Source organism: Ruditapes philippinarum, unplaced genomic scaffold (genome assembly GCF_026571515.1).
Source record: "Ruditapes philippinarum isolate M1 unplaced genomic scaffold, ASM2657151v2 ctg3745_1_1_1_1, whole genome shotgun sequence".
NCBI classification, from domain to species: domain Eukaryota; kingdom Metazoa; phylum Mollusca; class Bivalvia; order Venerida; family Veneridae; genus Ruditapes; species Ruditapes philippinarum.
In genome coordinates this window covers 6,313-28,912 of record NW_026856435.1, presented here as the reverse complement: position 1 = coordinate 28,912, position 22,600 = coordinate 6,313, and the positions used below count along the sequence as shown (strand labels likewise).

At 34.9% G+C, this 22,600-nt stretch overlaps 1 protein-coding gene across 1 annotated transcript in view; it reads right to left on the bottom strand.

Moving 5' to 3' along the window:
• The window catches only part of LOC132746531 (prestin-like), a 30,054-nt gene extending 10,551 nt beyond the window's left edge, over positions 1–19,503 (bottom strand). The window contains exons 1-7 of the mRNA XM_060735715.1: positions 19,235–19,503; positions 18,735–18,845; positions 18,159–18,376; positions 17,579–17,743; positions 16,486–16,641; positions 15,747–15,829; positions 877–1,024 (exon numbers count right to left, since the gene is read on the bottom strand). Coding sequence (XP_060591698.1) covers positions 877–1,024; positions 15,747–15,829; positions 16,486–16,641; positions 17,579–17,743; positions 18,159–18,376; positions 18,735–18,845; positions 19,235–19,469 — 1,116 coding nt within the window. The 5' untranslated portion in view covers positions 19,470–19,503. The remainder of the gene's footprint in view (positions 1–876; positions 1,025–15,746; positions 15,830–16,485; positions 16,642–17,578; positions 17,744–18,158; positions 18,377–18,734; positions 18,846–19,234) is intronic.
• Positions 19,504–22,600: the final 3,097 nt, after the last annotated feature.

Genomic DNA, 22,600 nt, shown 5'->3' with positions numbered 1-22,600 from the left:
GGTTCGATTTTACGCGGTGTAAATTCCGATTTACAAGCACTTTTTAACTGTCAAATGATAAATATTTACCAAAGTAGAGTAATGATACAAATTCCAATCAGTATTGAAAACAAATATGACCTTGTGAAAGCTTGATATTAATTACAAAAAAGTACTTTCAATAGACTTCTCCTTTTCTCTTGTTTACATTCGTTAGGTACGGGAAAAATACGTCATGTATTTAATTGACGTCATGTTGTGATAAAGAGGTACCCTAAAGGGAATCTTATTTCGACGTTTCATTTGAAACAGCAATGATTTCTTTTAAAAATCGTCTAAACTCGGCAGGGGAAGGGTAATAAAATTATTATTTTGGTTTTGGAGTGATATATGTGGATATATTACCTGCCAAGATAAAATATCACCCTCGCCTAACAGCTCGGGTGATATAAAATCTTAGCAGGTAATATATCCACATATATCACTCCAAAACCAAAATAACATATAATATACCTAAGAATTGTCGTAATTCAAAGTGACATTATGCCTATGCAAGTGTAAATGGACAGTGAACAAAATTACATAACAATAGTTTGACATTTTGCTATAATTGTGTTCAGTAATATATTTTACAATGAATGAAAAATTAATCATGAATCCGTGTAACCAACAGAAATTTCTATTAATATTGTTCAGAATGTATCAATAATACTCAATTCCTAAAACTTGTGACAGTCTTTTTAAATTTAGGAAGGTTTATAGTGTATCATAAACATTTTTCCTTACCAATTATTGATTACGCTAATCTTTCAAAAATATATTACTAATTATAGTCAACTTGAGAGTGAAATAATGAGCATAATGTCATTTCAAATAATTGTTGCGAGAGACCCTCACCTGGTTTGCATCGATGGCATATTTATTTTTCTTCGCCATCATCGCAGCCAGTGACACAGATTGAGCAAAGGAGATGAAAGCGATGATTGGAATATCGACAATATATTTATCCACACCTTCAAATGATGGCAGCGCAGGTTCCGGAAGTCTGAAGAAATCATGAGCAGATACGGGCAGATGTGGAATAGGTGAAGGCATGCATGCAAAAAAGAGAGTGTCAATCAAATTTATTTTTAAACAATGTAAAATTTTAGTTTTTTTTACAAGTATACAACAGTTTTCAATGAAAAATAATGTTTTATATTTTATATTCATTTATATTCTTTTATTTTAATAAAATTTGTTTTTTTCCCGCACTGTTTTATGTCTTGGCAAAAAACAAAAGGGCTGAGTGACACGTTAACAAAATATCATAATTCAGGGCAGAGACTTAAATAATAACATACCAAAGTATACTCAGACAAAAATGTCATCAATTACAACTTATTAAGTCATCACATTTTTAATTTTCATTACATAGGATAACCTTTGTATTGTGCACTTTGCTTACAGTGCTTACACATTGTTCAGATGACATTTTAACAAGTAATGTACACAGGTCACATATGCACGCCATTAGAAAAGTGTATTTGATAGAGGTATCAAAGTCGTCTGAAAGTTTATGTTAATCATATTGATATGTATGATTATTTTAATGTTTGCCGACGGTATGGTCATATTTGGAAAGTCAATTGATGAGTTGCAATCGAATTTAAATAATGTACAGCTTTATTACATGCTTTTCGGTGGTTTATGGAAATATATCAGTGATATAAAACTGGTAATTTCACTGTTTGAAACAGTGAAATTACCACTTTGATAATTTCACTGTTTTGAATTTAAGCCCCTTGCGTTGTTTCAGTGAAATACCAGCGTCCACAGTACTGGGTACCAACTTAATGACGTGACGTCGTAAATGCCGTCACGTTGTATTATCAGTTGGCGCGCTTTTCATTCATTATTAGTTTTAATGTCTTTTTAAAACGTTTCTTTGCATATAATAAAAAGAAAATTTGTTTAATTAAGTGCGCCACTCGTGAAATATACCTTTTGGTGTCCACTCGGTGAAATATATTCCGATCTTACACTGAACTAAACAAATATCCTCTATTTATTGTGTTAGGTGGGGCCTAGAGGTCAACATAGTTAAACTAAAACAATGTTTTTTAGGAACTGGGGAAAAATCAAAGAAAATGAAAAATGGTCATTCGATAATAATTTATTAGAGAATGTTGATAATTTCAACTATTTGGGTGTAGTCTTTAATTATACGGGGTCCTTTCAACTTCATTATCAGTATGCTACAGGAAAAGCTAGGAAAGCCAAAAATGTTTTACTCCTTGATATTAACAAATATAATGTGACCCCTTCCGTTTCACTCCGATTCTTTGATGCATTTGTTTCCTCAACATTAAATTATTCTTGTACAATATGGGTTTTACAAAATCTAAGGATATAGAAAGGATTCACTTGAAATTGTGCAAGTCATTGTTAGGCGTAAAACACAGTACATGTACTGGAGCAGTTTATTCGGAGGCCGATGTCCACTATATATTCAAAGATATGTTCAAATAATAAGATTCTTTTTACATATTCTTCATTTAAATAATACTATCTTAAAAAAATCAAGAATAAAGATCAACAAGGCAAAGGCAACGTTCACAGGACGCGGCCCCCGACACACTCAAAAAACCTAGAGCGGACATAAGGGTGAAAAGAGTGTGACATATAATGTGAAATAATATCAACTAAAACAAGCACATACGGGAATTAAAGGGATAAGGGCTGTAAGGCTGAAAAGTTGGGGGGGGGGGTAAAATGGGTGAGGGGGGGTTGAGAAAATACTTACCGTCAACGACAATCCAACAAGACAGACATCACAAAACACGTAAACATCCAAAACAACAAAACAGACATGAAAACTTAAAGTCTGCTTTATATTCATCCACAGGTTTTCATTAAAATTGTTATATCTCCTGGGCAGCTTAGGTATATTCTATTTTAAATGAATATGGATTCACAGATGTATGGCTAAACCCATTGCAATACAGTCCGAAAGTGTTTGTTGAAATATTCAAACGTAGATAAGCCGATTGTTTTATTCAAAAGGTAAAGGCAGACATTCAGTCTAGTCCACTATTGTCTAGTCTGTATGTACATTTGCTTGACAAATTTGAACCGGCATTTTATCTTGACGATTTGTTTAACAATTTCTACAGACAAAATGTATCAGGTATTAGGTTATCTTTTCATAAATTAAAGATAAAGGTAGAGAGGTATGGACCACGTTCAGAGAGAAAGAATTATAGTTTAAACGTTCAGAAAGTAAATGCGATAGTTTAAACTGTCTGCTAATGTAGTTAGTGTTTAATCCTATAAACAATTAATCAGAAATATAAATAAACATTGTCTTTGAATGTTCAATCTTAAATACATATTTAACTGTTAAGTGTTTTATATTATTTTTAAGAAGGTATAGGGATGTCTACTGGCGTTAGCCTGCAGTCTGTGTTTTGATAAGACGGACATAAAAGAATAATAAGTTTTTGTGACTTTAGCCACATTTAATTTACAATAATTACAACATAAATATGCAAGTCTCGGTTAATTAAAACAAATGTAAAATACATAAATACAATATCTATACATGTACTTCAGTAAATGCATTAATAAAAATTAAACATGGTGATTTTCAATACATAAATAAATACATAAAAACTAATAACCGTAAGGGAATGATTTGTAGTTTTCAGACAACACTCTCTTGTCAAACACAATTTTGTAATCTTTCGTTTCAGTTTTCGTTATGATGTGGCAAGTTTCTCTATTTTTAGAGATTTCTTTTACTGTCTACAACTTAAATGCATTGATTTTGTATTTGTCCCGCAACCATATCTTTAAGAGTATCAAAATTTATATCCATTAAGTTCTTAAAATTCAGCGTTATTCCCCTGAATTTACAAATAGAAGATTGACCTTTTTGTTTGGTTTTGCTAAGCAATATGCAAAGTTCTTTGGTCCCCCAGTGGCGATTTTAGTTTGTTGATATTTTGGAGCTTCGTCCGTTAAATCTCCTAGGAAGTCACCGAATGGAGTATCCCACTCACCCTGTACAGAGGTGAACACAACAAAATTGGTATCACAATACAAAACCCTTTAACCTAATGGTTGTAAACAACTGTATTATTTTAATCGGGCTTGAGCTGTTGTGTATGCTGCAGCAGCAAAGAAGCTTCTATAAAATCAGTATTATATGCCAAGTCTAACTGGACTGCTTCACCATTTATGAAACATACGTTCTTTATTTCTTGTTTGACAGATGAAACAAGAAGCCCTTCCTTTCAAAATAGTGTGTTATATATTTTTGTCGGTCTGTCTCAGTTTTACACCAGTTAAGCCAACCACTGACTTCCTGTTTGACTTTCAACAAAGTATTCACATATACTGTAAAAAGACCACCTGTTTTGGTACGAGGTTCGTATTTGGCTATTTCATTGAAATGCCAAACTTCGTAAATTTTAAGTAACTTCTAACCTTGTTATAAAGCCATCTTCACTTCATCGGTGACCCATGTGTCTGTAAAGTCTCTTTCTTCATCAATATGGCTACAATTTCCATTTTCATATGTTTCACTGCAGGTGCGACAGAGAGTGAACATATTAAGCTTTCCATTGCATTTGGTTGGCAAGACGGGAATATATACAGTTTCTTTGGTAGAATGATCTAACATTCAATTAACCCTTCATAATTCCTTAAACTCAAAATTTTCAGTGATAATATTTTGGTGACCTAAGGGTATTGTCCCTGTTTTATTGATGAATGGATACAGAGATGTCACATCGAAGTACTTAATCTGATTATCAGCCGAGGTCTCTGCATACATTTTAAATGCATAGTACGTCCACCATGGAATGCCATCTCTCGGTTCTAAGGGCAAAACTATTTCCAAAGATTCGATGTATTCTTTCATGATGGGATTAGATTGAAATCGTATTCCCATATTCATTCATAAATATACCCTTCAGATTCAATATACTTTTGCTAATAAAGGATGTAAGTGTATAATTCAGACATGGATAATCCATTGACCCGATGAGTTCTTTTCATTCCGACACCACTTTGATTTTCATGTTGTGAAAAATGTTCATCAAGCGCATCTTTCCTTGTAAACACTTTAAGACATTTTGGACAGTAGTGAGAATTTTCGTCGGCATGTTTCTTCATATGACGATCTAAGTTCTGTTTTGTATTGAAAATCTTCTTGCAGCTAGGTTATGTATATATTTGCCAATGATTTTCTGTTCTTCTATGCTGGAGCAGCTTACTTAGCTTAGTGAAACTACTTTGCACCGTTCGCATGTATAAGCCATGTTGATTGTTGTACGACTAAAATGATAATGAAAAATGCAGTATTAGTCTCTAGTTAAATAATAAACTTTGAAAAAGAGATATATACACAGATATTTTTTTTTCTTAATTTTATTACAAAAAAACTAAAATAGGATCATTAAAGTATCCTTCAGATATTTCAAATTTAATCAAGAACACACAGGAAAAAAACCAGGCGAGACTAAGAAAAGCAAGACGAGACTAAGAAAAAGCCAGGCAAGACTAAGAAAGAGCCGGGCGAGACCAAGAAAATTACTTTCTTAAATACAAATATTATACAATTTCTTTAGTGCTATGACTATAAACACTATACAAAATGATTTAAGAACATCTCCGTTAGCTCACACGAAGAGAAATGAAACACTAATGAATCTGATCAATATGATATAAGCGAACTGAAAGAATCAAGCCTGTGATTGGTTGAGGTGTGTGCAAACGATGGCGTAGAATTTGTCAGAAAGAAATATAATTATAAAACCAAGACAAAATAGGTATTTGCCTCATTACGTGTTTGGCTTTGGAACTGAGAGGATGGATAAAATACAATGTCCAGAGTGTCATCAAGTTTTTTCGAGAAGAGACACTATGTTACGACACCAGAGACAACAGCATGAAAGAGCAAGTTAAGCGTATCCTCCTCCTCCTCCCCAGAGGGTGCATTTGGGAGCGCCTCCTCCACCTGCTCACGAATCGCATGTGTGGGCACAGGGAGCGCCTCCTCATCATCCTCCTCTTCAGGGAGCGCATTTGGGAGTGCCTCCTCCTACTCCTCAGGGAGCGCCTCCTCTACCACCACCACCGATGGTTGGAGTGACACCACCACCATCGTCAGCACAAGAGGTTGACAGGAAAGACTTGACTTTTCAACATCCATATTGCATGATGATTTCAGGTCCTACAGGTAATTGTTGTTTTCAACTTACTGTTTCTTAATACTTAAAATATTCAGCATTTCAGTAGTTCAATATAGATTTGATAATTTAAATTAAAAATATTTTGACATTTTAAAAATAATTTCAACATTTTGTTAAAGTCTTTTAATTCACTACATATATTTGTCTTTCAAATTTATGAGATTTTTTCCTTTATTTTTTTCTGCATTCTTTGTTACCTTGTTTTATTTCGTATCACTTTGCATTAATTTTAATTTATAAAATATTTATTTTCAGCCTGTGGGAAGACCACGATGGTTAAAGATTTGCTGCAATCATGATTAAAAAATTAAACCCAAAATTCAAAGGACTGTGTGGCTTTATAAACGATGGCAGCCTTTATACACCTTCATAAAGAGAACTGTTTTTCCAAGAGTAGAATTCATTCAAGCTTCACCATCCGACCTAGATGACGACGACTACTTTGATACTAAAGTCAACAATCTACTGATCATTGATGATTTGTTCTCTGAATCTGGCAAAGATAAACGCATTACAGATTTGTTTACGGAGGGATCTCATCACAGGTCTCTCTCGGTCATTTCAATTAATCAGAATTTGTTTGGAAACAAAGATCCTACACAGAAAAGGAATTGTAACTATTTAATTTTGTTTAATAACCCGGTAGATAAGCAATCAGTGATGACGTAAGCTTGGCAGATGTACCAAGGGAATACTGAAAAGGTCTTGAAACCATTTGCAAAAGCTACCAAGTATCCTTACGGGTATTTATTAGTGGACTTAAAACCGTTAACTCCAGACAATCAGTGAAAAAAAATTATTGAACAAAATGCATGTTGTAAAAATGCTGAATACGAGGGTCACGTGATCCCACTGGGGGGTTCTATAAAAGAAAACGGTTTTCCAGAAGTTAATCATTCTACAGCTGGAGTTGAAACAGATCACATCGAGAATTACTTAGAACCAAAGAGGTCGCAAGATAATTACGAAGATAATTCGGAAGAAATAATGTAAAGTAAAGGACAAGCTTGCCATGATTGTGGGCAAATATTCGACACTAATCACGACGTGCAAAGACATGTCAAAAGCGGATGTTGTCCTGAACACAAAGAAATCAAAGAAACGAAAACAGATGAGTTGAGCGATAGCGAGCATGAGGTAGATTCTGTAGATTTGAAGATAATGAGGCTGATGTTAATTAATGGAAAAGAGCTAGAGAAACAAACGATAAAAAATTCGATGAAATATACAATACTTTTATAGACAATGGGGAGGAAAGTGATGATGCTCAGAAAATGGCGGAAGAGCGCATACAACCTTATAACGAGAAAGATTTTTTCAGTAAGTATACAACTTTAATGGAAAACTACATTCTAAAATTCAGAAACAGTAGATTACAACACAAATTATGATACAGATAGATTAACTAGTTTATAAAGGTTTAAATCCGATTTATGATGTAAAAAAAATATCAGAAAACATAAAAACTCTTTTCAAGATTTATTTGATATGGAATTTTCCGACGAAGTAGAAAAGGATGAAACACAAACCGTCGTCTGCAAACTGTTTAAATATCTGTTAACATCGTCTGCTTATTTAAGGTACATAAATTGACTGTTAAACCACAGTAGTCTTACTGTCAATGTATTTAACGACGGCCAAAGTTAAATGAGCGGAAAATAAAATCCAATAAACAGTCCTCTTATCTGATTGACTAATGGGCAGTTTATCTCTGTAAAATTATGAAAACATATATTAAAATGTTTACCTGTGTCCGTATGAATGCCTTTCGCTGTAAAATAGAATAGAGTACCGATGTGTTTCTTTCGATGTAAACCGCTCAAGTGATGGTAAATTTTTAGAAAAAGGTGTTTAATATCTCAAAAAAAGTAAAACGGGATTAAACTTGTTCGCGTATTTAACGATTGAAAATATGATTTAGTGTTGTCGTAAGAAGACAAAATCGTCTGCTGTATACGACCAGATTTTAACTGACGTCGTCTGCTATGTTTATTAATTGAAAATAAAATCAAATGATGGACTGCCCAATACACTTAGTTGAAAATGGCGGATTATTGAGAAATTGAGATCTGCAAGACAAGATGGCAACTCGCTATTGTTACGCTTGAGTGATTTCATGTTTTACTCAAAAATGTGTTCTATCCTTCATCCCTTGACTACTCTCCTAAATAGCGGCAGTATGGTATTTATCATGTATTTTGAATCGTTTATTCTCTATATATTAAATATATATTGTGATGCACCGCATTTAACCGACCTTATTTACCTTCTAGTTAACCTATGCATATTTTTTTCTGTTATATACGGTTGATATGTTGTAAAAATGTTAAACACTACTGATTGTCAATGTAAATTATTTTTGAAAGCTTACCCCTACGCTAATATCGGCAATTTTACTGTTTAAAGAGCCGACTACAATTGATGAGGCTGTATTTCATATAGTTAATTTCATCCAGACAAAATCTCGAAAAATGATAGGAGATTACACAAGGCATTAATAGGATATAATAGGTGGTATGCTTCTGAAGTATAAAGATTCGTTTTCGAAGAATGAATGGGACTTAGGTTTAACCCACCTAGTTGAACATACTATTGATACAGGGGAAGCAGCAACAATCAGCAGCGTCCGAGACGTGTACCTTTAGCACATGGTAATGAGGAGAAGCAGGCAATAGAGGATATTTTAAAGAAAGATGTTATTGAGGCCAGTCCAATTGTCTTAGTGAGAAAGAAATCTGGAGAAATGAGGCCATGTGTGGACTACAGAAAGGTCAATGAATTGGTGAAGCCGAGTGGGTTTGCTCTCCCAAGAGTGCAAGAATGCCTTGATGATGTGACAGGTTTAAGTCTCTCCAGTTCATTTGATTTGACAAGTGGTTATTTTCAGATACCACTTAGAAGAGAGGACACCCCTAAGAGCTCTGTTGTATGCAAATATTGGCAGTTTAAAATCAAAAGAATGCCGTTTGGGCTTAATGGGTCAGCATGTTCGTTCCAGCGGTGTATGGAGAGTGCCTCCTGAGGGTTGAATTGGGTCACTTGCCTTAGTTATATTGATGACGTGATTTTATACGGGTCAAGTTTTGAAGAACATATTGCTAGAGTAGATGAGGTATTAGATAGAATAAAGAAGGCTGGGTTGAAAATAAAACCGAACAAATGCATTTTTACTTCAGACCGAAGAAACGTTTTTTGGTCATGCAGTTTTCAAGGATGGAGTTAGACCTGACCCAAACAATATAGCCAAAATCTTGCAGTGGCCAAGTCCAGAAAATCCGGAGCAGGTTTATAAATTTGTGGCAACCGACAGTTACTATAGAAAGTTTGTTAAAGGATTTGCAACTGTAGTTAGACCTATGGTAGACCTTACTAAAAAAGGAGTTGCATTTAGCTGGGACAATAGGTGTGAGGAAGCTTTTAACAAGCTGAAAGCAGCTTTGACGGGACCGGAAATTATGGGATATCCTTTGAATGATGGCGGAGAGTTCATATTAGATGTCGATGCAAGTGGTGTCGGTATTGGATCGGTACTGCACCAGATGCAAGAAAGTCGAGAGCGAGTAATTGCCTACGCCAGTAGGGCTTTGAATAAAGCTGAAAGAAACTACTGCATTACTGAGAAGGAACTGCTAGCTGTTGTGTATTTTATTCAGTACTTCCGGCAGAATTTGTTAGGAAGAAAATTTGTGGTTCGTACAGATCATCAAGCCCTGGTGTGGCTATTCAGTCTAAAGAAGCCGAATGGAAAAGTTGCTAGGTGGTTGCTAGGCGCCATTCGAATTTGTTATTGAATACAGAGCAGAGTCAAAACATGGTCATTGTGACGCACTTTGTAGATGCCAGAATCCAAAAGACTGCGAGTGCCCGGAAGTAGATAATTTAGAGCCCTTTAAATGTGAACGTTGTAAGAAGTGCAAGAGGCGTGCAGAAATTATGAGATCCACAATGACAAGTTGTAGTGTAAAGGACACTCCGCAAAGTACGGTCTCCAATAACACCAGCGAAGCAGATGAAAAGACCAAAGTTGTTGCTGCTGAAGACGGACAACAGCCTTGATCATCTGATTTTGACCGACGTGCTCGCCAGCTGGGCAGTTTGCTGTTTACTATCAGGCCTGAAAAGCTTGCGGCTAAACAAGCAGAAGACCCTGACCTCGGTCCTATCTTTAAATCAAAAACTGAAAGACACAAACCTAGAAGCATTGATATGGAGAGGGCAGCTGCCGCCACTCGGCACCTTTGGATTTTATGGGATTGCATATTCATAGAAGTTGGAATCTTGATAAAGAAATTTCAAAAGCAGAATGGTTCGGGCGAGTTTCGTCTGCTTCTGATTCCAAACTGCTTGAAGAAAGAACTTATGCAACACATGCATGACTCAAAGTTATCCGGGCATCTAGGTGTAAAGAAAACAAAAAAAAAAAAGATCATGCAAAGATTTTATTGGTTTAATTTAAAACACGATGTTCTACTTAACGTTGCTCAGTGTGACACATGTGCTTGCGACAAAGCTCCAGCTCAAGAACCAGGAACTCCTATTGGACACTTGCCTAGCGGTGCGCCTTGGGATACATAAGGGATAGATTATCTCGGTCCATTCCCAATTTCAAAACGCGGGAATAAATATATACTTGTCCTGACGGATCACTTCACGAAGTATGTAGAGGTCATGGCGGTGCCTAACCAGCAAGCTGATGAATGCGCGCTTAGAATCGTCAACGATTTCATTTCAAGATGGGGAGCACCTCTGAGCATACACAGTGATCAAGGTGCAGCATTTGAAAGCAAATTGTTTAAAGAATTATGCATAATGCTTGATGTTCAGAAAACTCGTGCAAGTCCTCGCAACCCGCAATCTAATGGGATCACAGAGCGATTTAATGCTACGATTGTCAAGATGATAAAAGCTTATATAGATGAAAAGCAATATGTCTTGGACCTTTACCTAGGTTGCATTGATTGGACTTATCGAGCCACTGAGCACGAATCGACAAAGCTTTCCCCAAACTTACTTAGTATTGGTCGCGAAATCAGGTAACCTTTAGACTTTATCTACGAACGACCGGCACATACTAGTACTCAAGACAGTAATCCTGGTGATTACGTTGAGCTTTTAAGAAACCACATTTTCTTTGCACACGGGTTAGCGAGGAAATATTTGAAGGTATCTGCTGAAAACAGCGAAGCTTTCTATGATGGTGAAAGGTTATTAAACATCTACAATCCAGGGTATCTAGTGTGGTACCTTCATGAAACTAAGAAGCATGGTGTCGCACCAAAGCTAGAAAAGAAATATGATGGTCCGCTTGTGGTGATAGAAAAATAGTCGTCATTGAACTATTTGTTACAGTTCGAAAGAAATGGTTCTTAAAAGATGTTCCATCACGATAAACTGAAACTATATTTAGGTACGAATGTACCCAGATGGATCAAGGTGCTGAAAAAGAAAACGAAGATAAATCATTAAATCATTACTCATTAGTCATTAAGAATTTTTACAAAATATTGTGTTATTATATTTTTTTAATTTCATTTAAAAGTTATTTCACTTTTACAGCAATGCCAGTTAAACCTTCACAACCAGGTGTTCTTCAGGTATAATGGAAGGAAAACATTTATGTATAAGAGCGAATATTACAGGGTCTAGGGGTTTGCAGGTCTAAGTAGTACATATTAAAAAACGAAGTCTACGTCGTGTGGTCGTGCGTCATGAGTCGGCATTTTGCGTAAAGTGGTTTTGAGTCAAAGACGTCGTCGTAATACAGCACCGAGGAACTTATGAATCGTGATACAGAGATGGAGCTCGTTAATAACATAGGAACCTTTATTCTGTCGCGAAATGGGGCTGGCGTTATGCAACATATGCATGGTGATCCTAAAATCATCAATTATTTTTAAGATATGAACCGGAAAACACATCCCAGGGGAAGAGCATACCTGTGCTTACATTGTTTAAGGAAAGGAAGAGAAGAGATCAATTCAAAAAGTCAAAAAGAAGAGCACATCTACAAACAGCACGTGTCAAATGATGACCATCCTTTCTTCTAAAGAGTCTGCCGTTTTAGGAGCAAGACGAAGAACACCTTGTTTAGCCATGTAAGATATTTTGCTAGGCACCAGGCCATAATGAATGAAAAGGGATTTGATGCCTCCGAACCCTTTCTTGTGTGCAATGACAAACCTTATCTAGTAGGAGAAAAAGATTGGAAAATGCTAACCAAGGAAGAGAGCAGTAGGTGGTGGGACAATAAGACTATAAGCCCAGCGTCATCAAGTGTATTTGATAAGGCCCGGGAAATGGAATTGCCAGAAATATATATGGCGTCAAAGTATATAGAGAAAGTTGTAGAGGAAGATTGTGGTGAGAGCGAAGGAGGAGCAAAAGCAGAGGAGGGTGGAATAGGTGAAAAAAGAACGGAATAGATGGGAGAAAAGGTAGAAGATGATAGCGATGGGAGAATGATGGAAGTAGAGAAAGGCGTTGATATAGATGGACCAATTGATTTGAGAAGAGCAGAATTGAAGGCCAGTTCAAAGAAGTTATCAGAGTTGGAGGAAGTTAATGGTTTGACCATTACTAGTGGCGCGTTATATTTTAGAGTCGTACGGACAGATGAGAATAGAAGGGTCGTAAGGTGCGCAAGTGTAACGGAGAGTAGGAGTGACGGGTTGCAAATAGGGGCAAAAGGAGGACAGAGGAAAAGGAGACAGAATAGAATGGAGCAGATAATCACGATAGCTTAGATGGTGCAGATGGTGTGGAGGAACAGGCAAGGGAAAAGGTAGACGAAGCGACTGATGGACTTGTTAAAGAGATGGCGAAGGAGGACAGAAGAAATGTGGTGGAGAAAGAAGAAAGTTTACAGACACAGACTGGAGGCATGGAAACGGAGATTAGTACGGAAAAGGTAGAACGAGGAGGAGAAAGAGAAAGGAAGAGAAAGGCAGACGGAGACAGTAGAGCAAGAAAGAGAGTTAGACGAAGTAGTTTGAAGAGGTATAGATAGTCAGAGTCAGAGTCAGAGTCATCATCGTCATCTGATGAAACATCCTCATCTTACGAGGAAGATAACAAAAAACGAGAAATGAGATTTACAAATATCCTGTCAGAAATTATAAGAAAAACCGGAAGTTTTGTGGGGGAGCAAGTAATAGCGAATGCAGGTTTGATAAAGTCTTTACAGAAATCAGTGCATGACCAAAGGAAAGAAGTAATGGAGCTGAGAAGTGAACTTAGCGAAAGGAAGGCAAGGAATGAAGACAGAAGTAAAGAGAATAAGAGACCGGAAGTACAAGATGTGCGAGGTGAATCAGGACCAGCAAATGCACATGAGAAACAAAAGAGAGATAGAGATGTCAAGAAAGGTGATAAGCAAGAAAGACCTGCGGAACAAGAGACGAGAGGGAGATAGAAATGTTACGAAAGATGATAAGCGAGAAAGACCAGCAAATCGTGAGCGACTGAGGAGGAGTGGTGGAAAATCGAGGGATGGCCATAGACGGTTTGAAAGAGGAAGAGACTATATTAGATTGTAAAGCAAGATAATTATTCTGATGATATAGACATAGGTATTTAAAATTGTATAAACTGTAGTATTTTTCGTATGTCTTGGACTAGAGTGTTTTTGTTTAATAGTAATTTATTTTTGAATATGAAAGGTTTAATGCAATAAATGTTCGCAACCGTAATGACATTCAGGTAGTTTCTAAAGAGACATTTAATTTTTTATAGTGGAATGAAATTAAGACGTTAAAGGAACACTTTTTTATTTATAAGAATTAAAGGGACATTTAGGTCAGATTAAACATTATGGCAATAATTAAATATTGATTTTCTTTTTGAAAATTAAGCATAAGTCTGCTTTTCTAAACTGGTTTATAATTCATGATTGTTATATTTTGTGAGGCAGATGGATCTTTGCCTTGTTAAGAGGGGGGTAATGTGATGCACCGCATTTCACCGACCTTATTTACCTTCTAGTTAACCTATGCATATTTATTTTCTGTTATATACGGTTGATATGTTGTAAAAATGTTAAACACCACTGATTGTCAATGTAAATTATTTTTGAAAGCTTACCCCTACGCTAATATCGGAAATTTTACTGTAAACTTAAACCCGGAAGTGTTTATTGTCAGCCATTTTGGTTATGCACGATTTGATAACGTCGTGTAATTACTTCGTCATGTTTTATTTCGATTTATCAAGTGATGTTACTTATGGAAGCGTTAAATTATGCATACGAAAATACTATTTTGTTTGGGGTTTTTTTGCGTCACCGATCTCCCATTATTGTGTATTCTTATTATTTTTATATTAGATTTGTCGATTTAATTGATGGCGCTTTGTGTGAATTTAACTCGTACTTTATTATCTGTTAGCAGTGTTAACACTGTAAGCAACCATTTCGGTGCCCTTTGTTAGTATTTTGTTAAGAAACTCACAAGTTTCAAATATTGTTAGCAAACCGTTAGCAAGCTGTTAGCAATACGTATATAAAAGGCAGATTATTGTTAGCAGCGAGGACGCCGCGACTGAGAACCTCTGAAATCATTAGAGTAAAATATTATTTTACATTGAAAAGTAATTTTTTTTCAGTAGAAAATATACTTAAGGAAACTTGAACAAGAATTGAATAATTATTTTATTTTTAAATTAGAACTTAATTATCAGAAATAAAGTTTAAGTCAAGGTTCTGTGCCGGGAAAGTTTTGCATTAGTAATTAACGTATATTTTCCTACGTGAATTAAATTAATAGAGAGTTAAAATGCGCATGGTTGGTTGTTGAGGGCTTACATAAATAAATTTAAATAGTTAAACTTGAACATTCTTACATTATTTGTTAATTTTACTTATAATTCCATAAAGTTATTTAATTTACCGCGGAGTCCAAAATGTGTCGTCTGGTGTCCGTCAGTCTATTTTTCTGAGTCGCAAAAAAAGCTGAAAGACTCGAAGTTGGTACCAGTAAATGAGTCTTGCAAAGGCTTATTTTTTTATTTTAAGTGCTTAATTAATAAGCATTTGTTTGTGATCGCATCCTGTCATTCTGTGTCTGATTATCAAGCATTATTCAAAATAAGCATATTTAAATAATGCGTATATGATACAGCATATGTCTATGTCTGTGGAGTGAATTAATATCACTGCATAAGCAAAATAATATAAGGCTGTTAAAAAGCTGACTTTAATTATTCAAAAGTACATGAACAGATTGCATAGCGAAGTGGCCTTAAATAATAAAACATATAACAGTCTACAGCAGTTATTAAAGAGCCATCCGCATGGCAAAGAACAATATATTATGAAAGTAATTTATGTAACGTACTAATTAGAGCAAACAAGTAATAATTATACTTGATATCATCCTGTCTCCTGCCTCCTGTCTTTAAGAAGTGAAGGCGGTTTATGCATTCGGATAAATAGTGACTGTCGTAAAAGCATGATGTATGTACTAAGAATCGATCGCTACTCAATACTTATTTATTCGCACACATTTCATGTAACTAAATTTAGCGGTGACTTACCCTGCTGGCATATTGCCAACGACCTTGATATGGTAGTTTTCGTGGAAATGGGCAAAGTATGATGTAATCGTTGCGATTATTACCTGGAACACAAATTTAATTTACATGTACATAAAAAGACTTTATTCTTAAAAAATATTATAGTATAAAATTCATTTCCAATGTGAGGCTGTGGAAGAAGCAAGATTTCCTTGTATATTTTTATCGCAAGAATGAAAATGATATACGATTGTGTGAACAATGACGTCGATTATGACGTTAAAATTAAGTCACAAATTTTGGAGAGAGGCGAGTTTAAAATTATTTTTAGAGAAGAAAGATCATCTTTTGGCACCTCAAACACACCTTGACACAGACTGATTATCTTTGTCGACGTAACTTTAGAGAATGTCGATGATCGCGACAAAACAGCTAGTAAACAGGCCGCTCACCTGATCACAGGACTGACGTAACGAATAGCGTCCATTCTAACGGGGTAATATAACAGATTTAAAGACCAAAGAAACCAATATTCGTATCAAAGTTAGAGCTGGTACTAACCACATAAGCCACCATTATAAAGTTTGGCTCACCAAAAACTGTTCAATATGTTAGCAGTCCTTTGAATTGTGAAATCTAAGGTGTAAAATTAGCTAACTACGATCAGTAAACAGACGTTACAGTCCTGTTAGAGGGGGTTGGGGTATCTATAGCGTAACGTTGTTTAAATTAAGAATGACAACATATAAAAGTAACTCACCACACACAGTTCAATGGGTACAGGCATCTTCATCTTGGCCTTGAACCTCTGGTTTATATGGACCTTCACCAGGTATAGGATGACAATACAGAACAACGAGACTATCAGGGTCGCAATATTTGTGTGTGTGATCCTCTCAAAGATAAACTTGTATGTCTTGTTTAAAAAACATAATACTTTTCAGTTAGTTAAACCGAAACGTTTTTGGCAATTGATGTATGATTTAAGTAAGTAAACAATATAAGATATAATACACGTAATATTTATCAGTTGTAATTATTATAAATTAGTAATAGAAAGAGCATCAAAAGAAAGAACTGATTATCTGATTAGTACGAGAGGGCGATGCCAGATTGTCGAGTGTTTTGATGTTCATTATATTTTGTATCAAAGGCAAAAATAAAAACCTGTCCAATGTTCGAAAAAATATGAAACTCCAGAAAAAAATACCAATGTACGAGCATCTGATAATAACTTTTCTATTGTTATCTCTTTCCCTCTCAGCACAACAAGTAAATCTAAAAAAAAAAGAACTTACCAACGAGCATGCTTATTTTTATCCTCAAAGACAGTGCGGTAACTGTAGTGTGGGTAACAAAAACCTGCACTCCAGGTATGTTTAGGTACATGTATACGATTAAACTCTGATATTTTCAATAGAACGTCTCGAAACTATCATACAACGTTATTTTGTTGTAGAAATAAATGTATGAAAACAACAACAATACCCGACATGAAAAATGACAAAAGTAAAAAGCGTAAAGATTTCACACAAAAAAATTTGTTTTTAAGTATAATATTACTATTCCAATAGTGTTGCAGATTCTAGAATACAAATAAAAAGATTGGGATAGATATCATATTTGAAGGCCGCACTTGTAAAATTAATGCTTATGTATTTATGACATAATGATATAACTGTGTCTATATAAATCTACTTTAAGGCACAAAATATCAATCGAATAATGAAAATTATGCAACTTCCATGAAATGCTCAAGGCGCGAATATTCAAATCGATGCTTTGATTGTTTTTTTTTTGTTTTTGTTTTTATTATTTTATTTTACCTTGTTCCTTTCTCATTTACTACATACCTTGACAACTTGAAAGAGGCCGTCTGTACGAGGGATTTTAAGGCCTAGAATATGTTTGACTTGACTGGTACCCACGTGAACAGCTATTCCAGTTGTGAACCCGGCAATAAGAGGATCAGACATGTATGTTGTGACAAAGCCAAGCCTCAATACACCCATTATTATCTGAATACAACACAATTAATCTTAAAATCATGTCTTTTGCTTATTTTATTATCTTTCGTGCAAATATCCAGTGTAACTTATTATTACTATTTTTTTGAAATAAGAATAGGAAACCACTCTTTCAATCTTAAAAAAATGTATTTTTCCATTTTATTTTCTCTCTTTAACGCATTATTATTTAAAACCAAAACATAAATAAGGGAAGGGAAATAACTCCTATGAGAGTTATTGTACCTATATCAAACTTATAAAACAAGTGCATGACGTCGTGATGAATTTTATCTAGATAAAGACAATGCTTTGGTTGTAAAATATATTTTATTCACTATAAAATGTTGTGAAAATAATTGCATGCAATCGAATTTATCTGGAATTCAATGGTAAACATAGCAATTTGACTAATTCATGTGCAGACCTGTGTAAATCCAACAAGCAGCGAGATCGTCATCACTATCCCTAGTTTTGTCGAGTCTGGCAGGAAGGGTTCAGAGTTTGAGTCTTCAAACGGATCTAATGTGCCGTTACTGATGAGACTCGAGTTGCCAGGCAACGTGTCCTTGCTTCCTCCATTGTCATCCACGTAAAACTTAGCCACTACAGAACCGGTCAGAAGACTAACCACCGCAACAGTCCCTATAATAGTAAGTAGATATCATTAATTCGACAATGTCATATATGGAATCAAGAGTACAATTCCCAATCGCAACTTTTAGGCCCTTTCCGTCAGTCTTCGTATAAGTTATTAGGAAGTTATTATGTCATAATTATTATGACGAGGACGTTCCTGTTGCGTCTTATATGGTTGGCTAAAATATCTTATATGATTCATGTCTGAAGAAATAACATTTCGTAATAACTGAGTACCTCAGTATGTGAAAGCGCCCTTGTACACATTATTATTAAACTTTATTTGAATGTTGTTTGTACAAAAATGATCTCTACGCTTAGTTATTAATTCATTAGGAAAATTGTTAAATTGACTTATACTAACCCATTGAGATATGTCTAGACGAACCAAATATAAAGTATATTAGAACAGGGAAGAAAGAAATGTAAAGGCCGACAACCGGTGGCATTTCAGCCAACATAGCGTTCGCCATTCCTGTAATATAAATACAAGGGAAACAACTGTACCGTTACATACTTGCGATTGGTAGTAGTTGTTGTTCAAATTGGCTGATCTATCCAAAAATAATCCGAAATAAATGCATAAAACTGTTTAAGATGGCTTGTAAATTATCCTTGTTTTCTCAACTTACCATTTGGATTGGATTCTAATTTCGAGTCACTACCATTTTTTTTTCATTTTTGTTACATTCATCAAAATGATCAAAAGCAGGAAACAGACTCAGAAACGTGGTCAGTATACCGGTATTATTAAAAATAAACTGAAGTAATAACTTCATAATTGAGGAAAGCCAAATGTCCCCGAATCTAACTAAAAAGTAACGTATCCCTGTTTGAATAATTCTCTTTTTAGATATACCATACCATGAGATAGCTGCATGATTCCGACGGTAAGACCGCATATCATGTCGGCAATAAAGTCCGTTTTCCAATTGTATTTTTTCATTATCCTGATCATAGGAACGAGGCGATTTAACCTCGCTTTGGTATTTTTCTTGTCGCTGACGCAGCATGGTTTCTTTGCAGTTTTGTCCTTTTCTAATTTTCGGAACTGTTCGCGGAAATCCGACAGTTTTCGGCATTCACAGTTCGTCGCCATTGTCAAGGAAGATTGACGACTATGTGCAAATGGCGTTCGGCGAGATCTTCTATCTTTGCGGGTGTGTATTGGCTGAAAATAAACAATAAAATGTGTATATAAAAAATAAGACTGGTGTCAAACTTAGGATAGTCAAGCTAAGACCTAGATAGTCACGATAAGTCCAAGATAGTCAAACATAGACCCAGACAGTCAAGCATATACCCATATTAAAGTGAAGCATAAACCCAGATAATAAAGGCCAATATACATTAGAAGTCAAACATTGACCCAGGTAGTCATGCATTGACCCAGGTAGTCATGTTTATATCCAGATAGTCAAGAATAGACCCAGATAGTCTAGCATATACCCAGATAGTCAAGCATTGATCCAGGTAGTCATGTATATTGTAATGGCCGGCGGTAGTCAGAATTACTAAGAAGAGTTTTAAAGTTAACAATAGTTTTATTGTTTAAACAATTCATAAAAATCTATTATTATACGAAGATGTTGACTAATAATTATAAATAACGTTCAGCATCTAAATAAATCTATACAGTATAATGTTGCAGATGATAATTTATTAACGGATTAATGTCAATAGATTCTTATCCGATACTAGATCTAATACCAGTGGACACAACTCGAATACTAATAAAACGGACATAATGGACGAATGGTTAGACGGACTTAATAAATACTCATTGACTTTTCTAATATTGCCGGTCAAAGAACCGTACGCAACTGGATTTTACTGATCGCCGCCCGTGTTATGAGCTTTGGTCTGTGTCAACGTGATCTAAAACAACCAATGGATGGAGTCTCAGAAAGAGGGGTGTGACCCTTTTAACCAATGAATTACTGTCCGGCGACCGTTAGGCAATGAAATCAATGAACGGTAATGAACGGTAAATGGCAGGAACTACAAACTACCAGTCATTGATATAATGACTTTTACTCATCAAAAGTAAGTAATATGCATGTAAAACTTATAAAATACAATTCTTGGTAAAATAACAATCATTTTGATATACAACACTATGACAAAAAGTGACTAATCTTCATATTATCAACAAAATAGGTTACTGAACGGCGGGTGAGTTACAGACGCTCGAAATGGAGCTTTGCTATTAAAAAGCAAAATTGTAAAATATAACAATAATTCATGTGACTGTGAAGTGTTTCTGAGACGAAACAATATAAAGGTATATTTCCTATTGGTTAAGTCAGTCCTATAATGAGTAATTATCACATAAACGTAAAATCGTAGAGTCACCAACTACAACAACAACAACAAAAATGTCAGCCTCTATGAATTTGTGTTAATCATTAAATACATGAGATTAAGTAACATAGTAAGTTATACTGTAGGATATTGCTTAAAGACAAACAGTTAACAAGGTAAATGCCTACATGTTTAACATTTTCATGAACTCTGCAACGAATTATACAAGCTAAGAAATGACAATCTGTGATTTCTTACACTATACCCAGATTGTCAAGAATAGACCCAGATAGTCTAACATATACCCAGATAGTCAAGCATTGACCCAGGTAGTCATGTATATACCCAGATAGTCAAGAATAGACCCAGATAGTCTGGCATACACCCAGATAGTCAAGCATTGACCAAGGTAGCCATATATATACCCAGAAAGTCAAGAATAGACCCATATAGTCTAGCATATACCCAGATAGTCAAGCAAATACCGATATAGTCAAGAATATACTCACACAGTCAACCATAGTCCTATATAATCAAGCATATACACAGATAGTCAAGCATATACTCACATGATCTAGCATTGACAGAGATAATCAAACATAGACCCAGAGAGCAAAGCATATGCTGCATTTTTATTAATTTGACCAGCTTTTAAGCTGAAAAAGTCCTATGGTCCCTTGGTCAAAACTGCACGTATGTGCAGACTGACTAAGCTCTTTTAAATGGTAACACAGTCCAATCACAAATAGGTTCTAGAAGGTTAAGAGTTAAATCAAAAGATTGCAGATGACCTTGAAAATCTCGAAAACTTTGAGCTGTAAACCTTATGAACATTTATTTATTTTTATTATTTCTGCTTTAATGACAAAATATTAATGGTGTTTTGTCAAATATAAAACGTTAATAATCATACGTGTCTTTAATTGATGCGAAAAAAAGATATTATATCATACAAATTTAAATGATCTCAATTTCTGCAATTTGCTCTTTTCATTTAAAAAAACAAACAACAATCCAGCAATCCATTACAATAATTAATGCTAATATGGTCCATTCTTCTATATCACAATAAAGAATCTTAATAATTTGTCATTATTATGAATATATTTGATATCATATCTTTAAAATGTATTAAAGACAGGAACAATAATAATTTGTTAAAATGCAAGAAATGAGGGAAAGGATTTGCCCTATTATTACCCTTGATAAATAATTACCACGTCGTAACGACAAAAACAACTATATAGACAAAAAAGTCAACGAGCGAAATTTTATAATTTTGGAAGCACTCAAAATGTTTATATGTATTATGGAGGACATTTGTTTCTACCAAAATGTCTTTTCTTGAAAACAGTACAAAGTGAGGCACCGGGTCGTCAATATAAAAGATCGCCCCACTGACTACTCGCCCCCATTATGACTCGCCCCATTTTATTGTCAACCCGGCACACTTAAGTGACGATAAAATCACTGTACAATGAAACTTGTTTTCTAATTCATTTTGTTTGAAAAATATATATGCTTAATGTAATGTCTGCATATGTTTGGAAAATTTTTGATGGGCAACATTTCATTTTGACTTGGCGACAAAATAAAAAAACTATCTAATAATGACTGTTGTACGTTGTCAAGTAACGGTCATCGCGACACCGAATAACTCGAAACAACGAAAGCTCGAAAATATACTTTCAAGGATACTTACGAAATTACTCAGAAAACAATTGAAACTGATTTTTCTTTTTACATTTTCGTCTGATTCAAAAGAAAAGTGTTACAACGCTCTTTATTATAGGATCAATATTTGTGCTAAATAAAAGTACTGATTTTGGCAAAAAGGCGATGAAATGATCTGAAAATTCAACACAAATGATCGTGGTTCACACCGACTTCAAATGGTACATAAATCCCGAAAATATATTTCAAGTC